We start from the raw sequence: 25,071 nt of genomic DNA, 5'->3' as shown, positions 1-25,071 counted from the left end.
TGTCTTACCTCTAACACATAAATTACAGCATCGACAACATCCATATTTAGGAGTGGAGAGGATCTAGGGAGAGGATCACAGGGAGAAGATCTAGGCCCTTATGGCCTTGCAAGCATTTCCAATGGCTATCCCTGGCTACCTCTGTCCTTCCAACATCCCTGCACATCCATGTTACAGAAAGTCTCTGTTAACACCAATGTACTGATCTCCTATACTGGAGCAATGCATACTGGTGCTACCAATAAGTATCTCTTGACACATCACTGGATGAATGGAAGTGAACAATGATTATATTGAGAGTGCTGGTGACTTGGTTTCAAAGCTATATTGAGAACCATCCACTCAGGCATACTCAGTATATTTTTGTGAGCTCATGGTTCTCCTAGTTGAGAATCCTAGTTGTGATTCTCAAAAGAACCCCATTGGAAACCCCTGAATCACAGTAAAACCTCAGATTAGGCCTTGGCAAACTCATCCTCTTGACAGATGAAGACAATATATAGGCTATCTCTGGACCCTCATTTAGGCTATACTACATAAATTCTTCAGTGATGAGTATTGTTCGATATTTGATTAACTAAATCTACTCAATGAGGTCAAATATGCATTTGTCTTGTGTCAAGTTCCGTTCTATGGCAAAGAATAATTTTTATCAGAGAGTCTAAGGTTCTCTATCTCCAAGTTGAATAAGTTACTAGACTACTAGAAGTGACCTTATTCTCAATTCGTTAATGTTGACTATATGGCCCATGCCAGGAAATGAACGCAATTCAATTTTCAAAGACACTATTCTTGGACTTTATACAGTCATGAATTTAGGTCAAAGGTCCAAAAGTTTTAGCAGGAGACCCAGGGAGCTTTTGCCTTGATGAAAAAGCAGCTTTCAAAACTGCAAGCCACTCTACTATACTCTTAATTACGGCAGCTGTGGGGACTTACGTTTACTTCTGAAAGCTGCATGCCAAAAATCAGAACTAGGATCTGGGGCTAGAAGCCACAATACAAAATAAAAAAACAATTAATTTCCTAATAAAGCTTTTAAAGCTACTTTCCATAGCTGACTCAAGCTCGAAACATGCGGCTTTTAAAATTATGGATATCACACAGTGTCTTCATTCGTTCTTTCTCCCCCTTGTTTCTACATCCTTTAAGTCAGTGAACAAGACTTCCTCGGCAGACGCACCGCACTGTCTGGATCTGGCCTTGGGGCGGGGCTGGCAGATACAAGCAGGTTGGTGAGTGGAAGGTGGCAGGGGCTGTTACAATAACACCACCTCACTGCCCTCTGACCTTCAGGAGGCAAAAAGTGACCGTTCAGTCCCACGGACTCTGAGTGGCGAGGCCCAGGGACGAAGGGCAAAACAGAACCCAACAGTACGCAAAGCCGGGAGACAGAGATTGATGGGACCCAGCCCCCTTCCCAGAGCGTACGGGAAGGCGAGCGGCGAGCTCCATCCCTGGCTGCGCTCTGAGGGCCCTGAGATCTCGAGCAGGCTCAGGCCCGAGACCCCGGTGCCAGCAGAGACACGGGCCTCGAGTGAGGCAGGCTTATGCCGCGCCGAAAGCAAGGCCCGGGGACAGAAAGAAAGCAAATAAGGATGAAGCGGCAGCAGTGTGGAGGGGGTGGACATTACCGTACTTACCTTTTCTCGTAGCCCCCACTGCCCAGCCCGCCGTGGTCGCCGTTCACCCACCGGCTCTGTTCACGCGCGCAAGCACCGCCCAACCGGAAGCGAACCCTAGCCCCGCCCCCATCCGCCTCGCCGGCGACCTCTCGACCAATCATCAGCAAACTCGCCGCTGCGGCAGAGCTTCCCTGGGCAGCCATTGGTCCCACAATCGCGTAGCCGGGATTGGCTGGAAATCGCCACGTCCCCGCGAGCGCGCCGAGTTGCGTGGACCGGATTCCCGCCCAACTCTGGTCCCGGGGCCTGTGGGGATGGCGGGGCCCTAGCCTCCTACTTTGGGCTGGCGTGTGGGCGCGGCCGTCCGCCACGTCCCCATTCACAGCGCATGACTGCCTCCACAGGGCTTCATCGTTTACCCTGCTAGTTATCTTCATGCCCACAAGCCCCCACGTCAGAACTGATCCGATTGTATTAGTCACCAACTGGATTGAATAATCCCAATTCCTCCCTTCCCTTCAGCGCTGTTGCCCTGATGTGCTATCCACGGGAAGCTCTTCACTCTTTGCCGCCAGTGTATCTTTCAGCTTCATCTTCCAACATCCCCCTTCACATATCTTGCGGTCTAGCCACCATCATTTCTGTTCCTCGACAGCCTGTCCTTTCACATCTCTTTTTGTTCATGAAGCAGCTTCCTCCGCTGTGAATGAGTGGTTTTCCTGATTCTCAGTCTTGTGAAGACCAATAGAACTCCCGGTCCTGATGTTAGCAATAGAAACTCACCCCACCAAGTGTAATTCTTCCCTCATTTGCCTTTACAATTTTATTTATCTTCAACACAGTTTGCCAAATTTTGCTATAAAACACTGCTTATCCATCTGCTCTTAGACTAAGTTCCCGGATAGAGATCTACCTCTTCAACTTTAAATCTGCAGCTCTGAGTTTACTGCCCAGGTCAAAGTAAATGCTCAATAATGTTAGGTGAACTGAATGGGTGGAACCCATTGCATGTCCCTGGTTTAAGAGGAACACAGGAAATCATCCATTTATTCACTTTTATGTCATGAAGTTAAAACAAGTGTTAAAGGCTATTATAGTTTCAGCACAAATGAAATATAAATCTACTGAGTTCTTAGCACATAAAGCCTCTATAGTTTAAAATCCAATTGAGACAAGTATTAATAAGCTCATGAAAGAGTTAAAAACAAAAAATGAGTTTACTGTCAAGATGAAAGCTTTACAACTAGTGTTTCCGGCCTTCAAACAAAGGAGTGTCAGTGACCCTTGGTGGTAGCCAGAGCACGCTTCATGGGAAGATGTGACTCAGGCTGGACTAAGGAAGTTTCAAATGGACTATTCAGCAAGAAGAGTAACAGCAACAAGGAGGAGTGTGGGACGGAGTGGGAGGTAAATTCTCAGGCCAGGTAGGAAATAGGGAGCCATGAAGGGAAAGCATAGATGGTAAGTTTGGGTACATGGTGGAAGGTCTTGTCAATCTGAGCAGACTGAGCTAAAGGCAGTGGGAATTGTGGGTCTTCCTTGTGCCTATGTCGGGGGTGGAATAAAATTGAAAGTGGTTCTTTTACCTTCTAATAGAGATTAACAATAGAACAGGTTGCCTCAGGAGGTATTATTTCAAAAACTGTTTTAAAAATACCTCCTTGAAGTCAGGCACTATGCTAGGTGCTGGTGAACTCAAAGATAAATAGGACATCATCCGGCCCTCAAGGAACTGAAGCCTAGTGGCGGAGCCACCCATCCTGGAAGTGTCCTAGTGAAGGCTGAACAGGTAGTAAGACTTTGCCAGAGATGGGGCCCTCCAACCCTGAGATTCCCTGTGGATAAGGGCCTGGCCTAACAAGGGCAAGGGAATAGAAATGAACCTTTATATACAAGAGAGCTTTTAAAAGTGTAAATAACAAGTCCTGGCCTTAGTGACCAGTTGGATGAAAGAAATTAAGAGGGAGCACTTAAAAATTAAGAGTTTTAATTAGGCAAGACTGGGAGAATGAGCTAGATCTATGAAATAAAGGAAATGAGTTAAGTTCAAGATATAGTTAATCTAGGTGATGACAGAACATCTAAAACAACAGAGTCAAGAGGCTGGAGGAGATACTTAAGAGATGGGTCCTAGGCCAGGAGGCAGCTGATGGAGCCATGAGAACAGATAAGCTTTTCTGAAGAGAGAAAAGCAGATTAGGCCTCATGGGAGCCCCGGAGTTAGAAGGTAGGTGGGGGAGGAAAAGGACTTGAGGGGTGACACCCAAGGCCATCTAGCCCTGGATTCTGTCTCTGAGAGACAGAATGCTTATGGCAGGCATGATGATGTCAACTTCAAAAGGCTGACATTTTTCTCCAAGCATTCCAGCTCTGCTCATGTGGTACTCCTGGGCATTCATTCCTGAGTGTTTCCTGTGTGCAAGACACTGTTCTAGGCACTAGGGATACAGCAGTGAACAAAATACATTAATCTCTGTCATGGTGCTTATATTCTGGTATGTAAGGGTAGGTGAGGCAGCCCATAAACAAAATGTTTTTAAAAGCAAAATATATAGAATGAGAGGTGGTGATAGGTGCTAAGGGAAAAAATAAGGCAGGGAAGGAGAACAGGGAGTGTTGGGACTGTCAGGAATGGTGTTGCCATCTTAGAAAGGGTGGCCAGGGAGGGCTCATGAGGGAGTGACTCATGAGGGAACCTGAAAGTGGTGAAGAATGTTCCAGGAAAAGGGAAGAGCAAGGGCAAGGCCCTGAGCTGGGAGTATGTTTGGAATGTCTGAGCAGCAACCAGAAGCCAGTGTGGCTGGAGTACAGTGGCAAGGGGAGTAGAGGACATGAGGTCAGAGAGAGGGAAGCAGAGATGGGGAGGGGGAGAGGGACACTCTGTAATGCTTTTAGGCCATTGCAAGGACTTTAGCTTTTACTGTGAGTGAGAGGACATGGAAGAGATTGGCTATTTGCCAACCTGTTTCCTCTTTTTCCTGTGAATCCAGCTAGACTACATTTTCCAGTCTTCCTTGCAGTGTGGCCATATAACAGCTCTGACCACGGGAGGGAGGGCAGAAAGGACATACAGGACCTCCAGCACTGGCCATGCAAAGCTGCCATGTGCAATTCTCCAAGCAATTTCCCTTCCTGTGGCTGGAAGGTGTGTATTGAAGATGGTAGAGCCACAAGGTAGAAGGAGGCTGGGTTCCTGTTAAAGAGCCACTGACTTACCAGGAACACCATTTTTGGACTTTTTATGAGTGAGAAGTAAAACTTCTATTAGTTATTTTATGCCATTGATATATTGAGGTTTATCTCTTAGAGGTAGCATTGCCCTAACTTAATCGAGAGGAAGCCATTTGGAAGGTTTTGAGCAGAGAAGTGACATGATCTAAGATTTTTAAAGGATCACATTAGACTGAATGGGGTATGGTTAGAAACAGGCAGTGCATTAGAAGGCTTTTGCAACAATCCAGGTGGGTGATGACGTTGGCTTTTTCCAGGGTGGTAGCAGTGGAAGTAGTGAGAAGGATCAGGTTCTGAGTATATTTTGAAAGTAATTTAAAAGGGTTTCCTGGTGGGTTGGAAATGGGGTGGAGAGGAAGAGAGAGGTCAAAGATGATGCCAAGGTTTTGGGCAACTAGGAAAATGGAGCTGCCATTTACTAGGATGGAGAAGACTTCGGGGAGAGCAAAGTTTGAGGGCTAATACTGAGAGATTAGTTTTGGACACGTTGAGATGCCTTTTAGACATTCAAATGGAGATGTCAAGTAGGCAGTTGGATATGTATCTCTGTAGTTCAGAGTGGCCTGAACTAGAGGTATAAATCTGGCAGTAAGTGATACACCTGTGGTATGAAAGCTGTGCACTTTGATTAAAAGAGACCCAAGGACTGAGTGCTGGAAATTTCTAATGTTCAGAGATGGTGGAGGGCTGTCGATGAGAATGAACCAGCAAAAGAACTGAGAAGAAAAGCCAATGAGACAGGAGGAAATCCAGGAGAGTGTCCTAGAAGTAAAATGAAGAACGAGTTTCAGGGTGAAAGGAGTAATCCTGTGTGTTGCAGGCTGCTGACAGTGGGGCGAGGACTGGTCGGCCATGGGCCTTAGCAATGTGGTGACTTTGACAGGTTCGGTGGGGTCGTGGATGCAAAAACATAATTGGGTGGGTTCAAAAGAGAATGGGAAATAAGAAATTGGAAGCTTTCAAGGAATTTACTCTAAAGGGGTGGATAAAATGGAGTAGGGGGACAGAGGGACCAAGAGAGGTTTTGTTTTATTTTGTTCTGTTTTTAAATGGAAGAAATCACAGTGTTAGTTGCTGATGGGAAGGATCTGGTAGCGAGGATGAAACTGATGCTGTAGGAAAAAGAAGAGTTACTGGAGCAAGGTCCTTGGGGAGGTGAGATGGGGTGGGGTCTAGTACAAAACAGGAGAGAAGACAGAATCTGTGGGTCTGGATGTAGGTAACTGGTGGATGTGGTGGCGAGAGCCTGAAATTCTCTTTCAACTGTGGCCATGTTCTCAGTGACATGGGAAGCCCAGTCCCCAGGAGGCAATGGTGGTTTGAAGGGAGAGAAGGTGTGAAACAACAGTTCAGCAGAGTGAACAGACTTGGTTGGGGAATGTAGGATGATTTCCAGGCAACATTAAGGACCCTCTTGAGGCTTGTGTTGATGACTCAGCAGTGAGATCGGTTAGTGTATCACGTGGTTCTCTCCACTTTCTCTTGCGAGTTCAGCAGCAAGTTCAGTGGCTGGTGCAGGGAGAGGGCTGGTGGAGAGCTGGATTTAGCCAAGTAAATACAAGAAAGTGAAAGAGACACGAAGGTGTTGCGGGTGCATGCAAGGAAGCGATAATAATAGTGGTTGATCTTGGAATCTAGGCTACAGCAGAAGAAAATGAGGACGTGAAGAGAGTGAGGGATAGTGAAAACCTGGTAGGAGCAACGGAGTGCAGTACTGGTGGGTTGAAGGATTATGGGACTTAGGGGAAAGGATAGGAGGTGGTATTGCTGGAGAGTGGGAATAATGGGATGGGGGGCAGTTATTAACGACAGACTCTAGGGTAAAGTCAGGGGCTGAGGAGGGTGGAGAACAGTATGATTGGAGGGCAGCAGTTCAGGGAACAGCAATCAGAGTGTGGGGAGGATCATCTATGCACATATTGAAACAGCAAGAATTAGCACGTAACTTGTCGTTGGAGCTTGGTGACCCAGGAGCCTACTTTTTAGCCCTCCAACCATTTCAGTATGAAAACTTCTTCAGTGAAGTAAAAGACCTTCCTGGGGTATCTTAAATCAAAGCAAAACCCCCAAAGATCTCCCTAATTGGAGGTTGGACAGTTTTCCTGAAATACTCATAGACTGGTTTTCATTGAATGTGAAATATTGCGCCTTTTTTTTTTTTTTTTTTTGAGACAGGCTCTTGTTCTGTCACCCTGGCTAGATAGAGTGCAGTGGTGTCACCATAGCTCACTGCAAGCCTCAAACTCCTGGGCTCAAGCGATCCTCCTGCCTCCACCTCCTGAGTAGCTGGGACTACAGGCCTGTACCATCACACTCATCTAAATTTTTGTTTATTTAGGTAGAAATGGGGTCTCGTTTTGTTGCACAGGCTGGTTTTGAACTTCTGGCCTCAAGCAATCCTCCTGCCTCCCAAAGTGCTTACCAGTGAGAGTCACCACACCAGCCAATGTTGCACATGTTAAACAAAGAGGCCAATCCATGGGCCATCTGACAGATGCTCCTTAGTGATTCTGTTGATCTAGAATTTGTGACCCTCTGATTTACCTATACTTTGAGACTATTTCTCCTCTCTCTGGAATCTCTAATTTAATAATCACTAGCAAGGAATATCAACATTTCTAGGAGGTGTCAAACACAAAAGAAATGGAGCCAGTGTTTGCAGGGCTGGGTAACAGCAAACTTAGGGAGTATGAACACAAAATAGAAATTCGCCCAACCCTACACACCTGTCTTACTACCTCCTGTGAGAATGATTCCTCCACTAATCCAAACCTCTATTCAGAACGCCAGGGCTGAGCTAGCAAGTCCAAGTTAGGGAGCAGGCTAAGGAAGAAGGTATAAAGCTAGAGTCAGAAGAGAGGAATTAGCAAGAAAAACTGGCAAAAAAGGAAGTTGAAGGAGTCTGGCCCTTCATACTTGTCCAGAGTGGTCTGAGCAGAGGAGAAAACACATTTCTTTTTTTGGCTTATGGCTTTACTTTCAAGTTTTAAATTAGATAAATAGAAGCTTGGTGAGGCATCTCTCAGGGATGTGTTTCTTCTCTTGTCCTCTTTATCTCTTCTACCAAGTCTCTTCTGTTTCCTTCTGTTACCACTTCTCTTTGGGTCTCTCTTCTCTGACTTCCTCCTGCCACCTTCCTCTTCACCTCGGTTCTGCTCTCTTCTGCCTCTCCTCTGGCCAGGCTTCCCTGTCACCCCTTCCTCCATCTCTTGGTCCTGGGCCACTCTGGCTGTGGGACGGAGGTGGTCGGTGCTGAGATACGGTGCCGAGGGCATGAAATTACGTACAGCTGAATGAGGAAAGGCTCTGATGTCACCGTGAGATGATTCCAGTTTTCCCTTGGTTACAGCTTTCTCCGCCCCTCTAGCCACAGAGCCCCTCGAGCTGAATACTGCAGAGTGGTGTAGGCAGGGGCTGCATAGATTCTCCCCAGTATGAAAGGGCGGCTCAAATAGAATTGCCTGTGAGTGTAGGAGAGAAAAATGTTAGATAGAATATAATTTACCTAAAGAGCTCTTTTGTGGGCACATAGATACTTATGTCAATTTAAAAAAATTTTTTTTTCTGTAGACATGGGGTCTTGCTATGTTGTTCAGGCTGGTCTTGAACTTCTGGTTTCAAGTGAGGCTCTCACCTCAGTCTCTCAAAGTGCTGGGATCACAGGTGTGAGCCACCACCCTGACAATTTTTAAAAATTGTCAACTATTAATAACAGGTATCTTATAAGAGTTAGTGGTTTATTAGTAATATTTTACTTTAGAAAATGTACATCACCCCTACCTTCTTTAGGAAGCTATTTCTGGTTAGACAGGCACACAGGAAGTATTTCACAATGTTTGTTAACTGAACGAGTGGGTGGATGAGTGCACCTTGAGCATGGACAGAGAAGGGCTGGAACCCCAGGGAAGTCTGACCCTTCCCAGCCCTCCTAGCCTACCTCCTTCTCACTCTCTGCACCCCAACCCCAGCAGAAAGCAAGCTCGCCAAGAGCTCTGGGGAAGAAAGAGGGAGGGAGAGCACACAGGAACTCCCCAGAGCTGGGCCCTCCTGCCTCCCACACAGCAAGGGGAAAGCAGCTCTAGCGACGACAGACAGCATTGTCCATTCTTGTCTGTCCCTTCAGAGCCACTGTGGGAACTCCAGGGGCTCTGAAGGTGCCACACTTCAGGGTTTTGCTCAACCCAGTTGGAGGCAGAGAACAAAAAGGCAGGAAAAGAGAAGGTTGAGGTTGCTGTGGCCTGCATCCCCCCACCCCCACTCCACAGCTTTCTGGAATCACCCTCAGGACCCCAGGACCTGACCCAGCCCTGAGGTTGAACTCCGAGGCTGTCCCATGATGGCAGTGGGTTAATTCCGTCACTGTACCTATGGGTGGGCCCAGCTGTGGCCTGGTGGAGGCTGCCAGAGTGCTGAGGAGTGAGAGTGGCTGCGGCCCAGAGGGGTTCTCTCTTTCCCACTCTCCATACGTGAACGAATCCCTCCAACAGAGGTCGCGGGTACAAGGGATGCTGTCTTCGTCTTCGTAGGGGATCTCGTTCTCTAGGTCAAGAAAAGGAATGCATATGTTTGTACTCTGGTTCACAGAGCACGCGCAGAATACAGCCAACATTTGAGGGATGCTTATTACGTGCCCGGCACTGCTCCAAACAATGACATGCATTCGTGTTCCCGCAATCCTCACCACGACCCTGTGAGGTCAGCACTGCCACAATCCCCATTGCAGGGATGAGGAATCTGAGGCCCAGAGTGGGTAAGTGACTTACTGATAGTCACATAATGAGGAGGCAGAGTCAGAATTCAAAGCTAGACAGCCCGGCCCCAGAGCCCATGCTCCTACCACTACATCGTGTGAGCAACACAGTGCCAGTAAAAGGAGAGACCCAGCATGGTTTGGACAGATTAACTGAGGAGATTTCCCCAGGAGGTAAAGCTAGCTGAACTGGCAATGGCCTTGAACCCAGAAGGCCTTAAGCCAAAGCCTGTTCTTTGTCCACTTGGCCCTGGCTACTCAAAGGGTGGCCCACAGCCCAGCAGCTTTGGCGGCACCTGGGAGCATGTTAGACATGCACAGTCCCAAGCCCACCCGCACCTAAGGAATTAGAATCTGCATTTTAACAAGATCCACAGGGGATGGTTTGCACATTTAAGTTTGGGAAGCACTGCAGTAATAGGCCACTCCACCGGCTGGTGGGGAGTTGAAAGGTTCAGCCACAGGTAAGCTTTGGGCTGCTGGTTTTTCCACTGTAGCGCTCTCTTTTTTCATCCAAAAGTTCCATGAGGTTGGGGTGTAACTCTCCTTCCAAACTGAGAGGGTATGCTACCTGGCCCAAAGAGAATAGAGGGTCCGGAGGCCATCCCAGGATGATTAATTGAAATCAGCCTGGGAACATCTCGGTTGGCTCCCATGATGCCAGATATTCTGTGACCCTGAAATTCTAGCTCTTCTCTCAAGTGCCAGAAATAAGTTTGAAATATTTTTATTTCTGTTTTCCTCAACCCTAACCTCATGGGGTATGTTTTGAGTGTGTGTGTTTGAATGTATGTGTGAAAACAAATGAATCGCCACTGTGTCATCAGTTGCATAGCGTGAGAAAGCATTCCCAGACGTGGAGAAAATGCGGGGAAACTGCAGCTCTGCTCACCAGAGCTGGGGAGCCTCCAGGCTGAAAGTGGCTGAACGTGGTCTGCAGATATGTTTTGTTTGCCCACTGTTAGCCTATAATGCACTTTCGTTTTTTATGGGGTGGGGGTGTGTTACATAAAAATCCGGATTTTTGGCTTATCTTGCAAAATCAGAGTATCTGGCAACAGCAGGCCTGGGTTCCAGTATGGCGACAATTAATTGAAGCCTTAATTGAAACCTTCACTTCTTGTTGCCACTGTCCCCACCTCCCCACCACTCCCTATTGTCTCCTCAATGCTTAACTCAGTGCTGAAACCAAGTGTCAGCTGCCACGGGTTGTTTTATTTATAATAGAATTTAGAGAAAAGTTAACTATTTCTTATATCCATGTCACCCACACATTTATACCACCTGTGGACATATGAGTTTGTAATCACTTGTTTGGACGAAAGTTAGCAGAGCTCCCCTAGGGTCTACAACCTCCTGGAAATTTCTAAATATCTTATAACATGATGTTCTGACTGCTTCCTGAGCTGATGTGGAGAAATAACTTATTAGTGGCATGGTATATGGATATTTGGTGAACTCTCACTGTGTTCCCAGCCCTGTGCTTGAGGCTGTGGATGAGTGAGAGGTATGAAGACAACTTAGTATTCATTGAAGAAATATGCCTTAAACCTGGGAAACAACTAGGGCGTAATGTAAGAGAGGTTATGAGCAAGGAGAGATTAGTCCGGGCAGGAGGGATTTGTGAGGAGGAGGATTTAGAAGGGTAAATAAGATTTAGACTGGCGCCTGGGGAAGAGGGCGGAGCAGGGATGAAGGAGGTTTGGGGAAGCTTAGCTAAGGTTTGTTGGAGCAGGTTTGGGCGGCAGAAGATGATGAGGCAGAGGACTCCTGTTAGAGCAGTGAGAGATTGGGTGAGATGGGTGAAACAGGAAGTTTATGCAGGACCATGCATGCCAAACGGAGTAGATTTGGGCTAGAACCTGGAAACAGGGAACTGGCTGCTGTTTCCAGAATGTGTCACGCTCCCTCATGCAGACCCTTTCTTTTCTTCCTGGAATATCCTCTCTCATCTGTTTCGGCCAGCTCACCTGTACTCACCCTCTGAGGCTCAGCTCACACCTACGCCTCTGGGGCCAGCTTCCTGGGAGGAGGGAGGGGCCACCACCTCCTCCTTCATGCCGCTTGGGCACCCCAGGCATGCGCTTTGAATGCTGCCTGGAAGGAGAGGTTTCCCCATCTGACACCACCAAATTGTAAACTCCTTGAAGGGGGCGTGGTGTCTTTTGACGTGGTGACCCCAAAGCCAACCACAGTGATTGGCACTTGCAAGGTGCTTGTGCCTGCTTTTGAATGAAGAAATGGATGAACGAACTAGTGGAAAATTGCTGCATGCTTGAGGTGAGAAGGATTGGGCTAGGGTAGGATCTGTGGGGGTAGAAATGTAGTGAAGTGTATAAGAACCATTGAGAAGAGAGAAATTGGTAAGACTTGATGCCAAATTGACTATGGTGGTCAGAGAGCCTCAAGGAATTGAAACTAAGGCATGGGAGACGACAGCAGTCCTGGCAGTGCCAGGAAAGTCAGCATGAGGAACTGGAGGGGATCTTGTTCTTGCGTCTGCAGAGCAGAAAGTTCTCATGGTGCCCTGTGTCCTCCCTTACCTGAGCTGTCCTTGTTGGTCTCCATCTTTTTGCTGCTCCTGAAATTCCAGCCATTTCAGGATCAAGGAGATGAAGGTGGAAAGTAAAGTAAAAGAGCATTAAATTTGTATTTCAAATCTTGTTTCTAGTTATGTTTTTCCTGATACCAAAGCTTTAGAGACAGATATAAATATGAAAAGGCCAGCTGTGGCTATGCTGGATGGCTGTGACACATATCAAAGTTCCAGAAGAAAGGTAGGGAAGGGGGAGGCAAAAGGAGGTGGGAGGTGGGAGCAGAGTCCAAGCTGCTGATTCTGCTGCGGAGGGGAGGGCGGTGACTCCATCTGTTCAGTCCTGTATCTCAGCCATTAATTTTATTTGCTGCTAAGTTGCATGTTATTGCCAATGTGCAAAAACTGATAATAATTGCAACCAGACTAGAATGTGCCTGAACGAGCAGAAAAATGACCACCCAGGCCTTGGTTTTGAGAAACTAAAGGAACTAAAACATCTGTATAAAGGACTGAGATAACAGTGAAGTAAAACTTAATTCCCCCCTGCCCCGTTTCTTGCATTCTTCCAATCCGCTTTGTACATGACAGCCCAGACTAGGTTGCCATAGCTCCCTAGCTGGTCTCGCTACATCTCTTCTCTCTCCCTCAAATTAACTGTCACAGCAACCGCTAGCATGACCTTTTCAAAATGTAAATTGGGTCATATGCTTTCCCTGTTTAACATGCTGCTAAGGCTCCCATGACACTTAAAGTCTAAATTCCTTTGCGTGGCTTCCCAGGCTCTGCCTGGTACAGCCCCTGCCCACGTCTGCTTATTCTGCTCCACCACTGCCTGCTCTCCCCACTGGTCTTCAGCCGGGCTGCTTCCTCTGGGGGAAGCCTCAGCATTGCACCTGCTTGCTCCCATCTGTCCGGCCCATCTCTACCCTTTCATCTGTCTGTTGCCTATTTCTCCTTCAGGTCTTGGCCTCCTCTGACCTTCGGGAAATATTAAAAGCTGTCGGTGCCAGAGGGTGCCAGGAGACCCCCAGTAATGCTTCTTCCTTTCTCCCTCTGCTGATTTTGTACTGGGCACAAGGCTATGCAGAATGGAGGGTACATTTCCCAGCCTCCCTTGCAGCTGGGTGTGGCCAGGTGACTCGAGTTGTGGCCAGTGAGATAGAAACAGAAGTCCTTTAAATAGTAATTTAAAAATCGGTGATTTAGTATTTTGAGACAATCAAAAAGTTGCTTCAAAATATCTTGCTGTATTAGAGTCTAGTGCCCTCTAGCTCAGCAATGTGACATCTTGTCCAGAATTTCCTTAATTATAGATCTCTGTGTGATCTACAGAGTGACAATCTCCAGTATATGTCCTTTACACTGGGCAACGGATAGGTCTTTTTCTTGTGTTAATACTTTTCTAGGTCCAGCCCGAGTTGGAGTCAATACTACAAGTTAACATTTATTGAGAGCTTACTTGTATTTGCCTCTAAATCTGCTGAGGAGCGTGCTAAGTACTTGATGCGTATGAGACCATTTGATCTTGATAATATCTGGATAAGGAGGGCATTATTATCATTTCTATTTTACAGATCTGAAAACTGAGGCCTACAAAAGTTAAGCAATATGCTCAAGGGTGCAGTTAGAACAGTGACTTGGGCCCAGGTCTACATGAACTCTTGACCACTGTAAGAGATCACTTCCTCTGAGCCCTACTGGTTTGAGTTTATTACCAGCACTCAGAAAGAAAGGGGGTTTGTTCTGCCTCTGGGCTGCTGGTCCAAATGGTTCCTGTAGTGACAAAAATCTCCTCTCTGACACCTCATTTTCTCTCCTGGTGATATTTACTAATTTATTTCTGTTCTCCCTTTTCTATTAAACCACAAATAATAGGCACTAGGACCCTTGGTCCCACTTCACCTGGCACTGGGTACTCTGGTTGTGGTACCCTCTGGTCTAAATGCTCTCAACTCCTGTCTCTCTCGTACTAACCAGTCTTAAGACTCAAGGCTAAGTCATTGTACATATAGGCACATTTCCTTAGACATGGGGAGGATAGGTCTGTACCACGGAGCTTTCCAGAACAGACTATATATTTACAAGCTCCATAAAGTCCAAGCAGGGACCAGGTGAGTGGGTCCGTGAACCCAATAAGTAGATAATGTTTTAAACAATATTTTGGATATTTCTCTGTAGGACTAGGAACTGGATTAGAAATTAGTTTTTAGAAATTAGGGTTTACTTTTCCACCTGTGTTACTAACTTATTTTCACTGTTGGAGACATAACTTTTCACGTTTTATGAAATTCGTCCTCTGGAGTCAAGCCTACTATGCTTGCTGTGTGAGGTTACAGTGAGCTACAACGCCACAAAAAAAAAAAAAAAAGACTGGATACTGAGTGGCAGCTTTTCATGCCCCCTCCCTGTGCTCATTAAGCAAGATACTTGATTTCTGGATCTCACCGCCCAGACCATCTGGGCTGCACGAAGAAATGTCAGAGGCTGGCCTGATTTAAGTCATGTACCTGAATTGGTTCTGTTGGTGCAAGTCGGCAAAAATCTGAGAGAGAGCCTCGCTCTCCCCCTTGGCCATTAGCTGAATGAGGCTCTCGCTGGGCTGGGAGGCTTGAGGTTTCTTCTGTACTAACTATATGGAGAAAAAACAAAACAAAACAAAACCAGGTGGTTAAGGCCTAAGGGTCTCTGCATATCTCTAATATCATAGTCCAGATTCTAAATTGTTAGAACTCAAACTCTTCCATTGCGCAGCCATACCAGCTTCTCACAGAGGCATTTCTGGGGCCATAACTGTTTGTTTACACTGCTTGTATTGGTATAAATATCCTTCGGTGCCTTAAAGATATGTCATCATTGTACAATTTTCACATAATTTAGTAGATAACCTATTCCTGTTAATATACCTTAATATAATTTATTAATAGCCTATTAATATAAATTTAATAAAGTTTATGCTACTTGGTTTTATATTTAAATGTAGGGGAATCATATATTTATTATAGGAATTTAATGAATGTTTTAAAAATTAATTTGTCTAAGAAAAATCCTATATTGAGCTGCTTTTTACATCTGGGTAAAATTAATTTCTTTCCTGTTGTCTGTGATATCCCAAAGGTGCTTCAGTTGTGCATGCTGTCTATATTCATTCATTCATTCATTCAATATCTATTGAATGCTGACTATGTGCCTGGTACTAGGGATATGGCAGTGAAGAGGACAGATAAAAATCCCTGCCTTCATGGAGTTTATATTGCAGCTCAAGTCAGGCTTATGTTCATCATGCTCAAAGACCTTGGGCAAAACGGCCCAGGTGGCTTCATCGGTCAATTCTATCAAATATTTAAATAATCAAAACTCTTCAAAAACTCTTTCAGAAAGTAGAGGAAAAGGGAACATTTCCCAACTGGTTCAATTAGGCTAATGCTAACTTGATATCAAAGCCAGGGTATCATAAAGATGTCACAAGAAAATTATAGACCAATATCTGTCATGAACACAGATGGAAAATTCCTTAACGAAATGCTAGGAAATGAATCCAGTAACATATAAAAAAATTATAGACACCATGACCAAGTAGAATTTATTGCAGGAACACAAGGGTGGTTTAACATAATAAAAGCGATTAATGTAATATACTATATTCACAGAACAAAGGACAAACCACATGATCATCTCAATAGATGCAGAAAAAGTATTTAACAAAATCCAATACTCATTCATGATAAAAAAAAAAGAATAACCTCAATAAGCTAGGAACAAAGGGAACTTCCTTAACCTCATAAAGCACATCTAAAAATATTCCATAATTAGTGTCATACTTAATAGGAAAGGACTATTTGTTTTTTCCCTATGATTGGGAAATGGCAAGGATGTCTGTTTTGCCTCTTCTATCAAACATTATACCAGAGGTTCTAGCTAATGCAATAAAGCAACAAACAAATAGATCCAGATTGGAAATAAAGAAGCGAAACTGTCTTTATTTGCATAGGCATGAATGTATGTATGTATGTATGTATGTATACATGTATGTATGTAGAAAATCCCAAAGAATCCACAAAAACTACTATAACTAATAAACAAGATTAATATGCAAAAACCAATTGTATTTCTATATACTATCAATGAATAATCCAAAAGTGAAATTTAGAAAACACAATTCCATTTACAATAGCATCAACAACAATAAAATACTTAGGAATACATTTAACAAAAGAAGTGCAGAACTTGTTTACTGAAAACTATAAAACATTTTTTGTTAAATGTTAAATACCGAAAATTAAAAGCATTTATTTTAATTTAAGAGAAATTAAAGAAGATTGAAAGAAATGGAAAGATATTCCATATCCATATATTGGAAGACTCAACATTGTCAAAATGGCACTTTTCTCCCAAAATGATATGTAAATTCAACATGTGTTCGTCAAAATTCTAGCAGGTTTTTTTTTTGCAGAAATTGACAAACTGATCCTAAAATTTATATGGAAATGCAAAAGATCTAGAATAGCCAAAACAATTTGAAAAAGAACAAAATTGGAAGAACTTATTACCACCCATTTTCAAAACTTAATATAAAGCTATATAAATCAAGACATTGTGGTATTGGCACAAGAATAGGCACATACATCAACAGAACAGAACTGAGAATTCAGAGATAAATTCTTACATTTATGATCAATTGATTTTTGACAAAGGTGCCAAGACAAGTTAATGGGGAAAGGATGGTCTACTACTTAGATCCTTCCCTCATTCCATGCATACATATTAACCCCAAATGGATCATAGACATAAATGTAAGAACTAAATCTACAAAACCCCTAGAAGAAAATATGGGATAAAATCTTTGTGACTTTAAGTTGAACAAAGAATTTTTAGATATGCATCAAAAACCTGATCCATAAAAGAAAAAGTTGATAAATTACACCCCATCAAAAATAAAAGTTTCTTCTCCTCAAAAGACATCCTTAAGAAAATGAAAATTCACAGACAGGGAGAACATATTTGCAAACCATAAACCTGATAAAGGACTTGTATCCAAAATACACAAAGAATTCTTACAATGCAGTAAGACAAAACCCAATTTAAAAATGGGCAAAAGATTTGAATAGACATATCACCAAAGATGATATACAAACATTGAATAAGCCCATGAAAAGTTCTTCATCATTTGTCATTACAGATATCCAAATTTTTTTTCTTATAGCAACCACCAGCACACAGATATCCAAATTAAAACCACTACACACCTGCTAGAATGGTTACAATAAACAAGATAGACAATACCAGTATTGGTGAGGATGTGGAGAAACAGAAACCCTCATGTATTGCTGGTGAGAATATAAAATAGAACAGCCACTTTGGAAAATAGTTTGCCAGTTTCTTTAAAAGTTAAACATAAACTTCCCACATAACCTGGAAATTTCATTCCTTGGAATCTACCCAAGACAAATGAAAATGTATGTCTACAAAACCTGTACACAAATGTTCATGGCAGCATTATTCATAATAGTCCCAAACTGGAAACAATCCAAATGTCCATCAACCAGTGAATGGATACAAAAATGTGGTAAATCTATTCGGCACCTGAAAAGAACAAACTACTGATAGCTGTGCTTCTGCCCTGGAGTGGGCTCCATGCTACAATGTGGATGAACCTGAAAAACATTATGCTAAGCCAGACACAAAAGACTGTATGTTGTATAATAGGATTCCATTTATACGAAATATCTAAAAAAGATGAATTTATAGAGGTGAAAATAGATGGTTGCCTAGAGCTGGGAGTAAGAACAGGGAATGACTGCAAATGGGCAAGAGGGAATTTTTAGGGAGATGGAAATGTGCTAAAACTGGATTGTGGTGATGGCTGCACAATTCTACACATTTACTGAAAGTGTTGAACTGTACACGTACAGTGGGTGAATTTTATGGTTGTAAATGATACCTCAATAAAGCCTTTTAGAAAAGGCATAAGGCTGAGATCACCTTCATAGGGTGCTCACATACCAGCTGGCGTAAGGTCTACCTCTCAACTCTGGCCTTAGCTGAAGGCTGGCAATGGTGTTCCCTTACCTTGGAGTCTCCTGAGGGGCTGCAGCAGTTCTTGGGTACCAGGCAGTGAGTGACAAGAATCTTAGGGTCTTTGGTGGTGATGGACAGACCCTTCTGCAAAATTTGAACCAGTCGGATCCAGAAGTGGAAGACAGTCGCAGGATGGTTGGGGTGGAGCTTTAGGTAATAGATCTTCTCAGTGACTGTCCTCAACCGCAGGATGCGCTGAAGGCGGTCACAGACCTGGAGCTCCACAAACTTCAATGGGAGAATCCTGAAGCCACCAGGGAAGACACACATTGACAATCCCATTGCTTCTGATCTGACCCTATCTTCATTAAAACAAGGAATGTCTCCTTTAGGACTGAGGCTTTGGATGTAGAAGAAAGGCTGCTTAGCACAGTGGTGCTAAAATGTTGGGGAGATCAGATATACCTGGGGAGGTTGTTTAACATGCAGACACCTGAATACACCCGCATAGGTTCAGATTTAGTAGGTCTGGGGTATGGCCCTGGCATGATTCTCATGCTGGTAACTCCTGGACCCTGCTCGAGAGAGGCAGCCTAGGAGTAAGGTGGCTGGAGTTGTAGAGTTTTGCAATTTCCTTCTTGATAGCACCAAGGGAGCTGGCCCCACTGTCCAGCTTGCCCATTCATTGACCTAATGCTTCAATTACTCTTCCCAAAGGAGCTAAGGTCTAAGGAGCTGGCTTTGGATCTAATATTAGCTGGGACTGGGCTGTACTTGCTAGAGGCACACTAAGAACATAATGAAGAGGTTCGTCACTAAGGTAGCACGGAGAAATGCAGGGTTTTCCTGGACTTCTGGGAATATCTAGAGATTCTTGAGACATACTACAGATTATTCAAAGAGGCTCAAACATGAAAAAGGGCTGTTTCAACCCAGACAAGTATGATGTCACTATACATCAGAGTTTTAAGTGAGACTTAGTCCCATTCATTTTACCAATAGGAAAACTGAGGTGCAGCAAGTGACTCATGATTCAAAAATTGCATACGAAGGACTAGAACGAACCTGCCTCTCTCAACCCGTGCTCATCTGCCAGAGCTCCATGCCTCCTTGCCACTTGGCCAAATGCTGAGAGCTTTCCTGAGTTCAGCTGGGTGAGTGCAGTGAGAAGAAAAGTGGGTATGTAGACTGACCCCTCACTCCTGTCCACGTGATACCTCCCTCAGCCACTTGACCTCTGTCCTTCCAGCACACCACCTGTCTCGGGTTACGGTTGACTACAACAATTAATGTCACTGCTGATGACTTCTCTGCTTTCTCTCCACCCTGATTTTAGTCACCAAGCAGCCTCCACTTTGGATCCACCCTTCACTCGTGTCCTCCATTCCCATCTTTGTTGCTTACCTCTTCAGGATGATGTTTGGGGCTGTAGATGGTCTGTTCCATGTCTGGCTCTGCCCCTGGTGCCATTTGACGCTGGCCATGAGGAGGACGTTGGGAAGGGGCAGGCAGGGCACAGAGGAGGTCACCCCAAGGGCCATGGTGTTGGAGGCCTTGTAGATATCTATCCAATTCCTGCCCCTTTTGACCTGCAATGCAGCCCCCAGGCACAGCCTGAGCATTTGGCAAAAGCAGCAGTATGATTTAGCCAGGGATTCTCAACCTCGGCACTATTAACGTTTTGGGCTGGATATTCTTTGTTGGATGGTGGTGGTCTGGGGGGCTGTCCTACTCATTGTAGAATGCTTAGCAGCATCCTTGGCTTCTACACACTAGATGCTAGTAGCACCCCCCACCTCCCAAACCAAATTGTGACAACCAAAAATATCTCCAGACATTGCCAAATGTCCCTTGGCAGTGAGAGACAAAAATCACTGCTTGTTGAGAATCACTGTTTTAACCTATATTGGTTAAACAACTGTAATAGCATTTAAATGACCTACTATTAAAAATTGCCCACAAGAACTATAACCCAGGAGTTCTCTGGCATTTATTATATTCCTATGAATCCTCCCTGGACTGTTTTCTGGCCTTCCTTTGGAAAATTTGCCCTCTTAGCCCTTCTCTGAGGAGTTCTATTATTTCCTGCACCTTCTCTGAACAGGAAGGTCCCTTCCAGCTTCAAAGTTCTGTTTGTTCTGGATTCCATCGGGCCTGAGGAGAGCCCAGGCAAGGAAACAAAAATGCACTGGGTGCCTGTTAGACTAGGTACTTTGCTTGCTGTATTTGCATTCAATTCTCAGGTCAATCCAACCCTTTTACAATAGAGGAAATGATTCAGGGTTCTCTGGTTACTTGCACAATGATGCCTCCCCAAGGGGAAAGCAGAGGACTGGAATCTGAGCCCAGGTCCCTCTGGGTCTTAAGGACCTGTTTTTTCACTAATCAGCATTTCTGTTCCTAATCCTTAAAGGGCATCTCATTTCACTGCCTTTTTGTGCATCTGCTTTGGGTGACAGCCTGGGGGATGAAGAAAACTGTGGACTTAAATACCAAATCCTCTGCTCAGGGCAGAGAACTCCGACCTCTCTCCCCAGGTGACCACTGTGTGCAGAAGTAGCCCTGTCTACGGCTCTGCAAAGCCCAGGTAAATGAGGTAGCCTTGCATTCCAGGCCCGATAACTTCTTCTGGCCTCAATTCTCACTCCACTCTAGTTCCAGGGATGGACTCTCTTGGTCACATTTGGGAACAGGTTTAGAAGAATCAAGAAATGCTATTCTGAGCCACCCAAGCGTACCTGGACAAAGTTGCTTTCAAACACCACGGAGTCAGGAAACAGGTTGAATTCTGGAGAACGAACCTTCTGGCAGAGCAGTCCCTCCTCCACACCCAAGCCCACTCCAGGGTTCTGTTCCCCATCCACAGGCAAGAGGCCCCTGAATTCTTCCCAGGCATTCAGGGAAGGGAAGGTTGGATAGGATCTTGTGACTTTTACTGTCTTCTTCAATTTCCACCAAGTGTTTCTATGTGTAACTGATGACATTTCTACACATGCTTAGGGGCCTGCTGCACATTTGTCCTGGGATCTGTCTCTTCCCTCCTGGCCTTGGGCAGCTGGCCAAGCCCTGGGACCACCAGTCAGCTCACAATGATGAATGGATGACATCATGAAAAACCAGCGCAGGCCTTCAGGAAAGGGAAATGCAGAGGAGCCTCCCTTTTCCTCCAGAGTGTTTTTCTGACTTATTCATGCCCTGACATTCCCCAGGCCTTGTGGGGACCCCAGGACATAGCTCTCCCAGAACTTGCTGAGAAAGCAGTGAGCCAGGAAGACAGCAAGGACGGAGGGTCGTCAGGAAGCTCCTCTGCCACTAAGAGGAAAATGCCCTCCCTGCCTTTCAACCCTCCCTTACTCTGAATGCAACCTACCCCAAACTTTCAGGACTGCCTGTCCATGGGAAACCCAGCCTTCCTGAGCTTCGCATGAGGCCTGCCCTCCACACCCTGGGGGATCTGCAGCAGCCTTCTCTGCTTATGGAAGCAGTTGCAGGGCAGTTGGTGCCTGCTCTGTGCTCTGCTACGGCGGTCTGGTTCCTTTTGCAGGGCTTATTTCCTGTAGGAGGTCAAACAGAAGGAGCAGGAGAAGTAATTAGTTTCTTACCCAGAGGCTGGCTTGTGAGGGCGCCAGCTGGGAGGAGTAGAACCCTGAGGAGCAGCTCTGCTCGGATCAGCAAGCCATGCCCTCTCAGAGTGACAGCACCCCTCATCCTTGAGCCAGAGGAAGAAAGAGCCCAAATCTTCGGGTAGCTAGATCAGGGGCAAAGAACCAAGCAGGCTGACCACTATCCAAGCCCATTTCTGGGAGAAATTGTATTCTAATTTGGACAAAAGAATCCCAGACTTTACTTATATAAAGTATTAACTATCAAGGCCAAATGTGACAAATTTAGAAGAATAGTTTGACAACCATTATGCACAAAGGTCAAGCTGGGAGTTGACTTTTGCAATCATTGTAAAGTCAAGGAGAGGGCTGATGCACCAGGACGCTTTCTCATCTGCTTCCGTCGGCCCTCACACCTGGTAATTTAGATCACATCTCTGCTCAAGCACCTGTTACAGCTCCCAGGTCAGTGAAGCAACTTCTGAGCTCACTTTCCACGTTTTCTTTTGTTTACTATGTGGGGAAAATGGCCTCCAGGGTTACATTCTCTAAGAATAGGGTCAGAGACCACATCCTGTGGTTTGCATTTCTCTAGAAACAGCCTGGAAAGGGACACACAGTATAAAAGTGATGGTAATTAATAAACAGATTCGTTGCTTTTCATAGTCAAGGCTTAACCACAACAAAGCTTATTGGTTTAGATATGCGGCTTGGATATATTTGGCCATTGTGATATTCCAGAGTCGATTGGGAAGAGGACTTCTTCTCTTTTCCATACAGGTGTGTTAAGCCCACTTCTGTGGTATTCCTTAACCCTCAGTGGAAGAAGGCTTGAGCACCCAGTCTGGAAAGCTAACTGTAAGCAGGAGAGTTTTTGGCTCTAAACAAGATGCTAAGCAATTGTATAAATGGGTGCTTTAAGATATCTACCCCTTCCTCCTGCCCCCATCAAACCTCAGAAACCAGCACATCGAATCTTTTTAAAAACCATATGACAGATGCTTAGTTGTCTATCCCAATATCTATTGTCTCCATTCCTTTAGTAGTAAAATACCTGATTTTCAGTTGGGCACAAGCTCTTCTGGAAGAAAGATTATATTTCCTGGCCTGCCCCCTTGCAGCTAGGTCAGGCCACGTGACTATGTTCTGGCAGAAGAGATGTAAGCTCGAGTGTGAGGTACAATTTCTGGGAGGAAGCCTTGTGCATTCAGTGATACTGATGCTGCCACAGTCACTGCTCTTTGCACGTTTGGTGATGAGAACTTTGTTGACAATCTCCTCAACTATATTGACCATCCTTCGGTTTGAGGATAAAGCCACTTTGTCAGTGCAAGGGGTCATTTCAAAGCTTGCACAGGTGTTACCAGGATATCTGGCTGTAAGGTGGGGCTGGACCCAGGTTTTGAGGAACTTAAAGCCCATACAATTTTGGAAACCTTAAAAATAAGAAGACTGAGTGGAGGGAAGGATGGGGAGTTACTGTTTAATGGGGACAGAGTTTCAGTTTGGAAGATGAAAAAGTTCTGGAGGTGGATGGTGATGATGGTTGCACAACCATGTGAATGTACTTAATGCCATTAAACTGTACACTTAAAATGGTTAAAATGGTACATTTTATGTTATGTCTATTTTACCACAATAAAAAGGTGCTAGACCTTTAAACATAAAATAAAACCCCCACAAAAGTATGATACAAAATTGCTAGAGGTCCTCCTAGAGCCTTGTAAGGCCCACGTGGAATTAGAGGCTCTGAAGCTTAAACTTTATTATCTTCACAGTAAGTCTGTCCCATTTAAATCTATGTCACTATTTAAAACACTCTATTATTACATAAGCAGTACATATGCTTTGTTGAACATTAGAAAATGCAAACAAGTTGAAAAACAACCACCTAGAGAACACCGCTACAACAACCGTGTGTGTGCGTGTGTGTAAAACCAAATATCATACTCTAAAGTTGTTTTATAACTTTTTAATAATCTGTTTCATTTAGTTAACACCCTCTGCTTTTGTATTTCACTATATTTCATCTTATCTCATCCAATTTCCAGGCCATATTATAATTTCTCCAATTTACTCAAATTATTATTACAGCTGGACAAATCAATACCCAATCCAGGCTCACATATTTCCCCTTAGTTTATTTTAATCTAGTATAGTCCCTTTTTTAGGACACTGATTAGTGAAAACAATTGAGTTGTCCTACAGAATGTCTCACCTTCTAGATATGTCTGTTGCATCCTTGTGGTGATGTTTAGCTTAATTCTCTAGTCGCTAATTTTCTGTAAAATAGAAGTTATATCTAAAGGGTTTTTAGATTCAAGGTAAACATTTTTCTTTTTCTTTCTTTCTTTCTTATTTTTTTTCCAGACAAAGTCTTGCTCTGTCACCCCAGCTAGAGTGCCATGGCATCAGCCTAGCTCACAGCAACCTCAGATTCCTGGGCTCAAGTGATCCTCCTGCCTCAGCCTGCCAAGTAGCTGCCACTATAGGCGTGTGCTACCACATCCAGCTAATTTTTTAAGTTTTTGTAGAGATGGGGGGGGTCTTACTCTTGTTCGGCTGGTCTCGAACTCCTGACCTCAAGCAATCCTTTGGCCTTGGCCTCCCAAAGTGCTAGGATTACAGGTGTGAGCCACAGGTGTGAGCACCTGGCCATTTTTTCTTTTTCTTTTTCTTTTTGTTTTTCTTTTCCTTTTTCCTTTACTTTCCTTTTCTTTCCTTTCTCTTTCCTTCCTCCCTTTCTCCCTCCCTCTTCCTTCCTTCCTTCCTTCTTTCCTTCCTTCCTTTCTTCCTTCCTTCCTTCCTTCCTTCCTTCCTTCCTTCCTTCCTTCCTTCCTTCCTTTCCTGACAGAATCTCATTCTGTTGCCCAGGCTAGAGTGCAGTGGCACAATCACAGCTCACTACAGCCTTGAACTTCTGGGCTCAAGGAATCCTCCTGCCTCAGTTTCTCAAGTAGCTGGGACTACACATGTGCACCCCCACGCCCAATTAATTTTTAAATTTTTTTTCTAGAGATGGGGTCTCACTATGTTGCCCAGGCTGGTCAAGGCAGACACTTTTTAAAAACTAAAATAGAGTCACTATTTTTAGTAACGATATACCATGGGATCTATGCGAAATACTACTTCCTCTCCCAAAGAATGTTGGGAGGAAAACATGTATAATAACTTCATATTGAGAGCGAAATGATTCCAGGAGGAAAATATTTGACAAGAATCCTCTCTATACTCTCAAGGAAATTAAACATAATATGGACCCTGTGAAATAAAAAATTAGAGAAATCAAAATAAGATGAAAAGGGGACTGGA

At 44.5% G+C, this 25,071-nt stretch overlaps 2 protein-coding genes across 3 annotated transcripts in view; both read right to left on the bottom strand.

Moving 5' to 3' along the window:
* CALU (calumenin) overlaps positions 1-1,784 on the bottom strand; it is a 28,358-nt gene extending 26,574 nt beyond the window's left edge. The window contains exon 1 of one of the 2 annotated variants that reach the window (XM_012664770.1): positions 1,644-1,784. The gene's annotated coding sequence lies outside the window, so the exon portion shown is untranslated. The remainder of the gene's footprint in view (positions 1-1,643) is intronic. The other variant, XM_012664771.1, reaches the window with a different exon arrangement.
* On the bottom strand, positions 1,260-21,141 carry FAM71F1 (family with sequence similarity 71, member F1). The gene is made up of 9 exons (XM_012664734.1): positions 20,896-21,141; positions 19,562-19,746; positions 18,209-18,461; positions 14,650-14,771; positions 12,133-12,187; positions 9,222-9,372; positions 8,794-8,848; positions 1,644-1,931; positions 1,260-1,290 (listed from the first exon to the last, which is right to left on the bottom strand). Exons 1-9 carry the CDS (start codon positions 21,139-21,141, stop codon positions 1,260-1,262), a joined length of 1,386 nt encoding a protein of 461 aa, XP_012520188.1.
* Between the last annotated feature and the right edge of the window lie 3,930 nt (positions 21,142-25,071).

Source organism: Propithecus coquereli, unplaced genomic scaffold (assembly GCF_000956105.1).
Source record: "Propithecus coquereli isolate 6110/MARCELLA unplaced genomic scaffold, Pcoq_1.0 Scaffold91, whole genome shotgun sequence".
NCBI lineage: Eukaryota > Metazoa > Chordata > Mammalia > Primates > Indriidae > Propithecus > Propithecus coquereli.
Note: the sequence above shows the minus strand (reverse complement) of the source record. Positions and strands in the feature narration are given on the sequence as shown.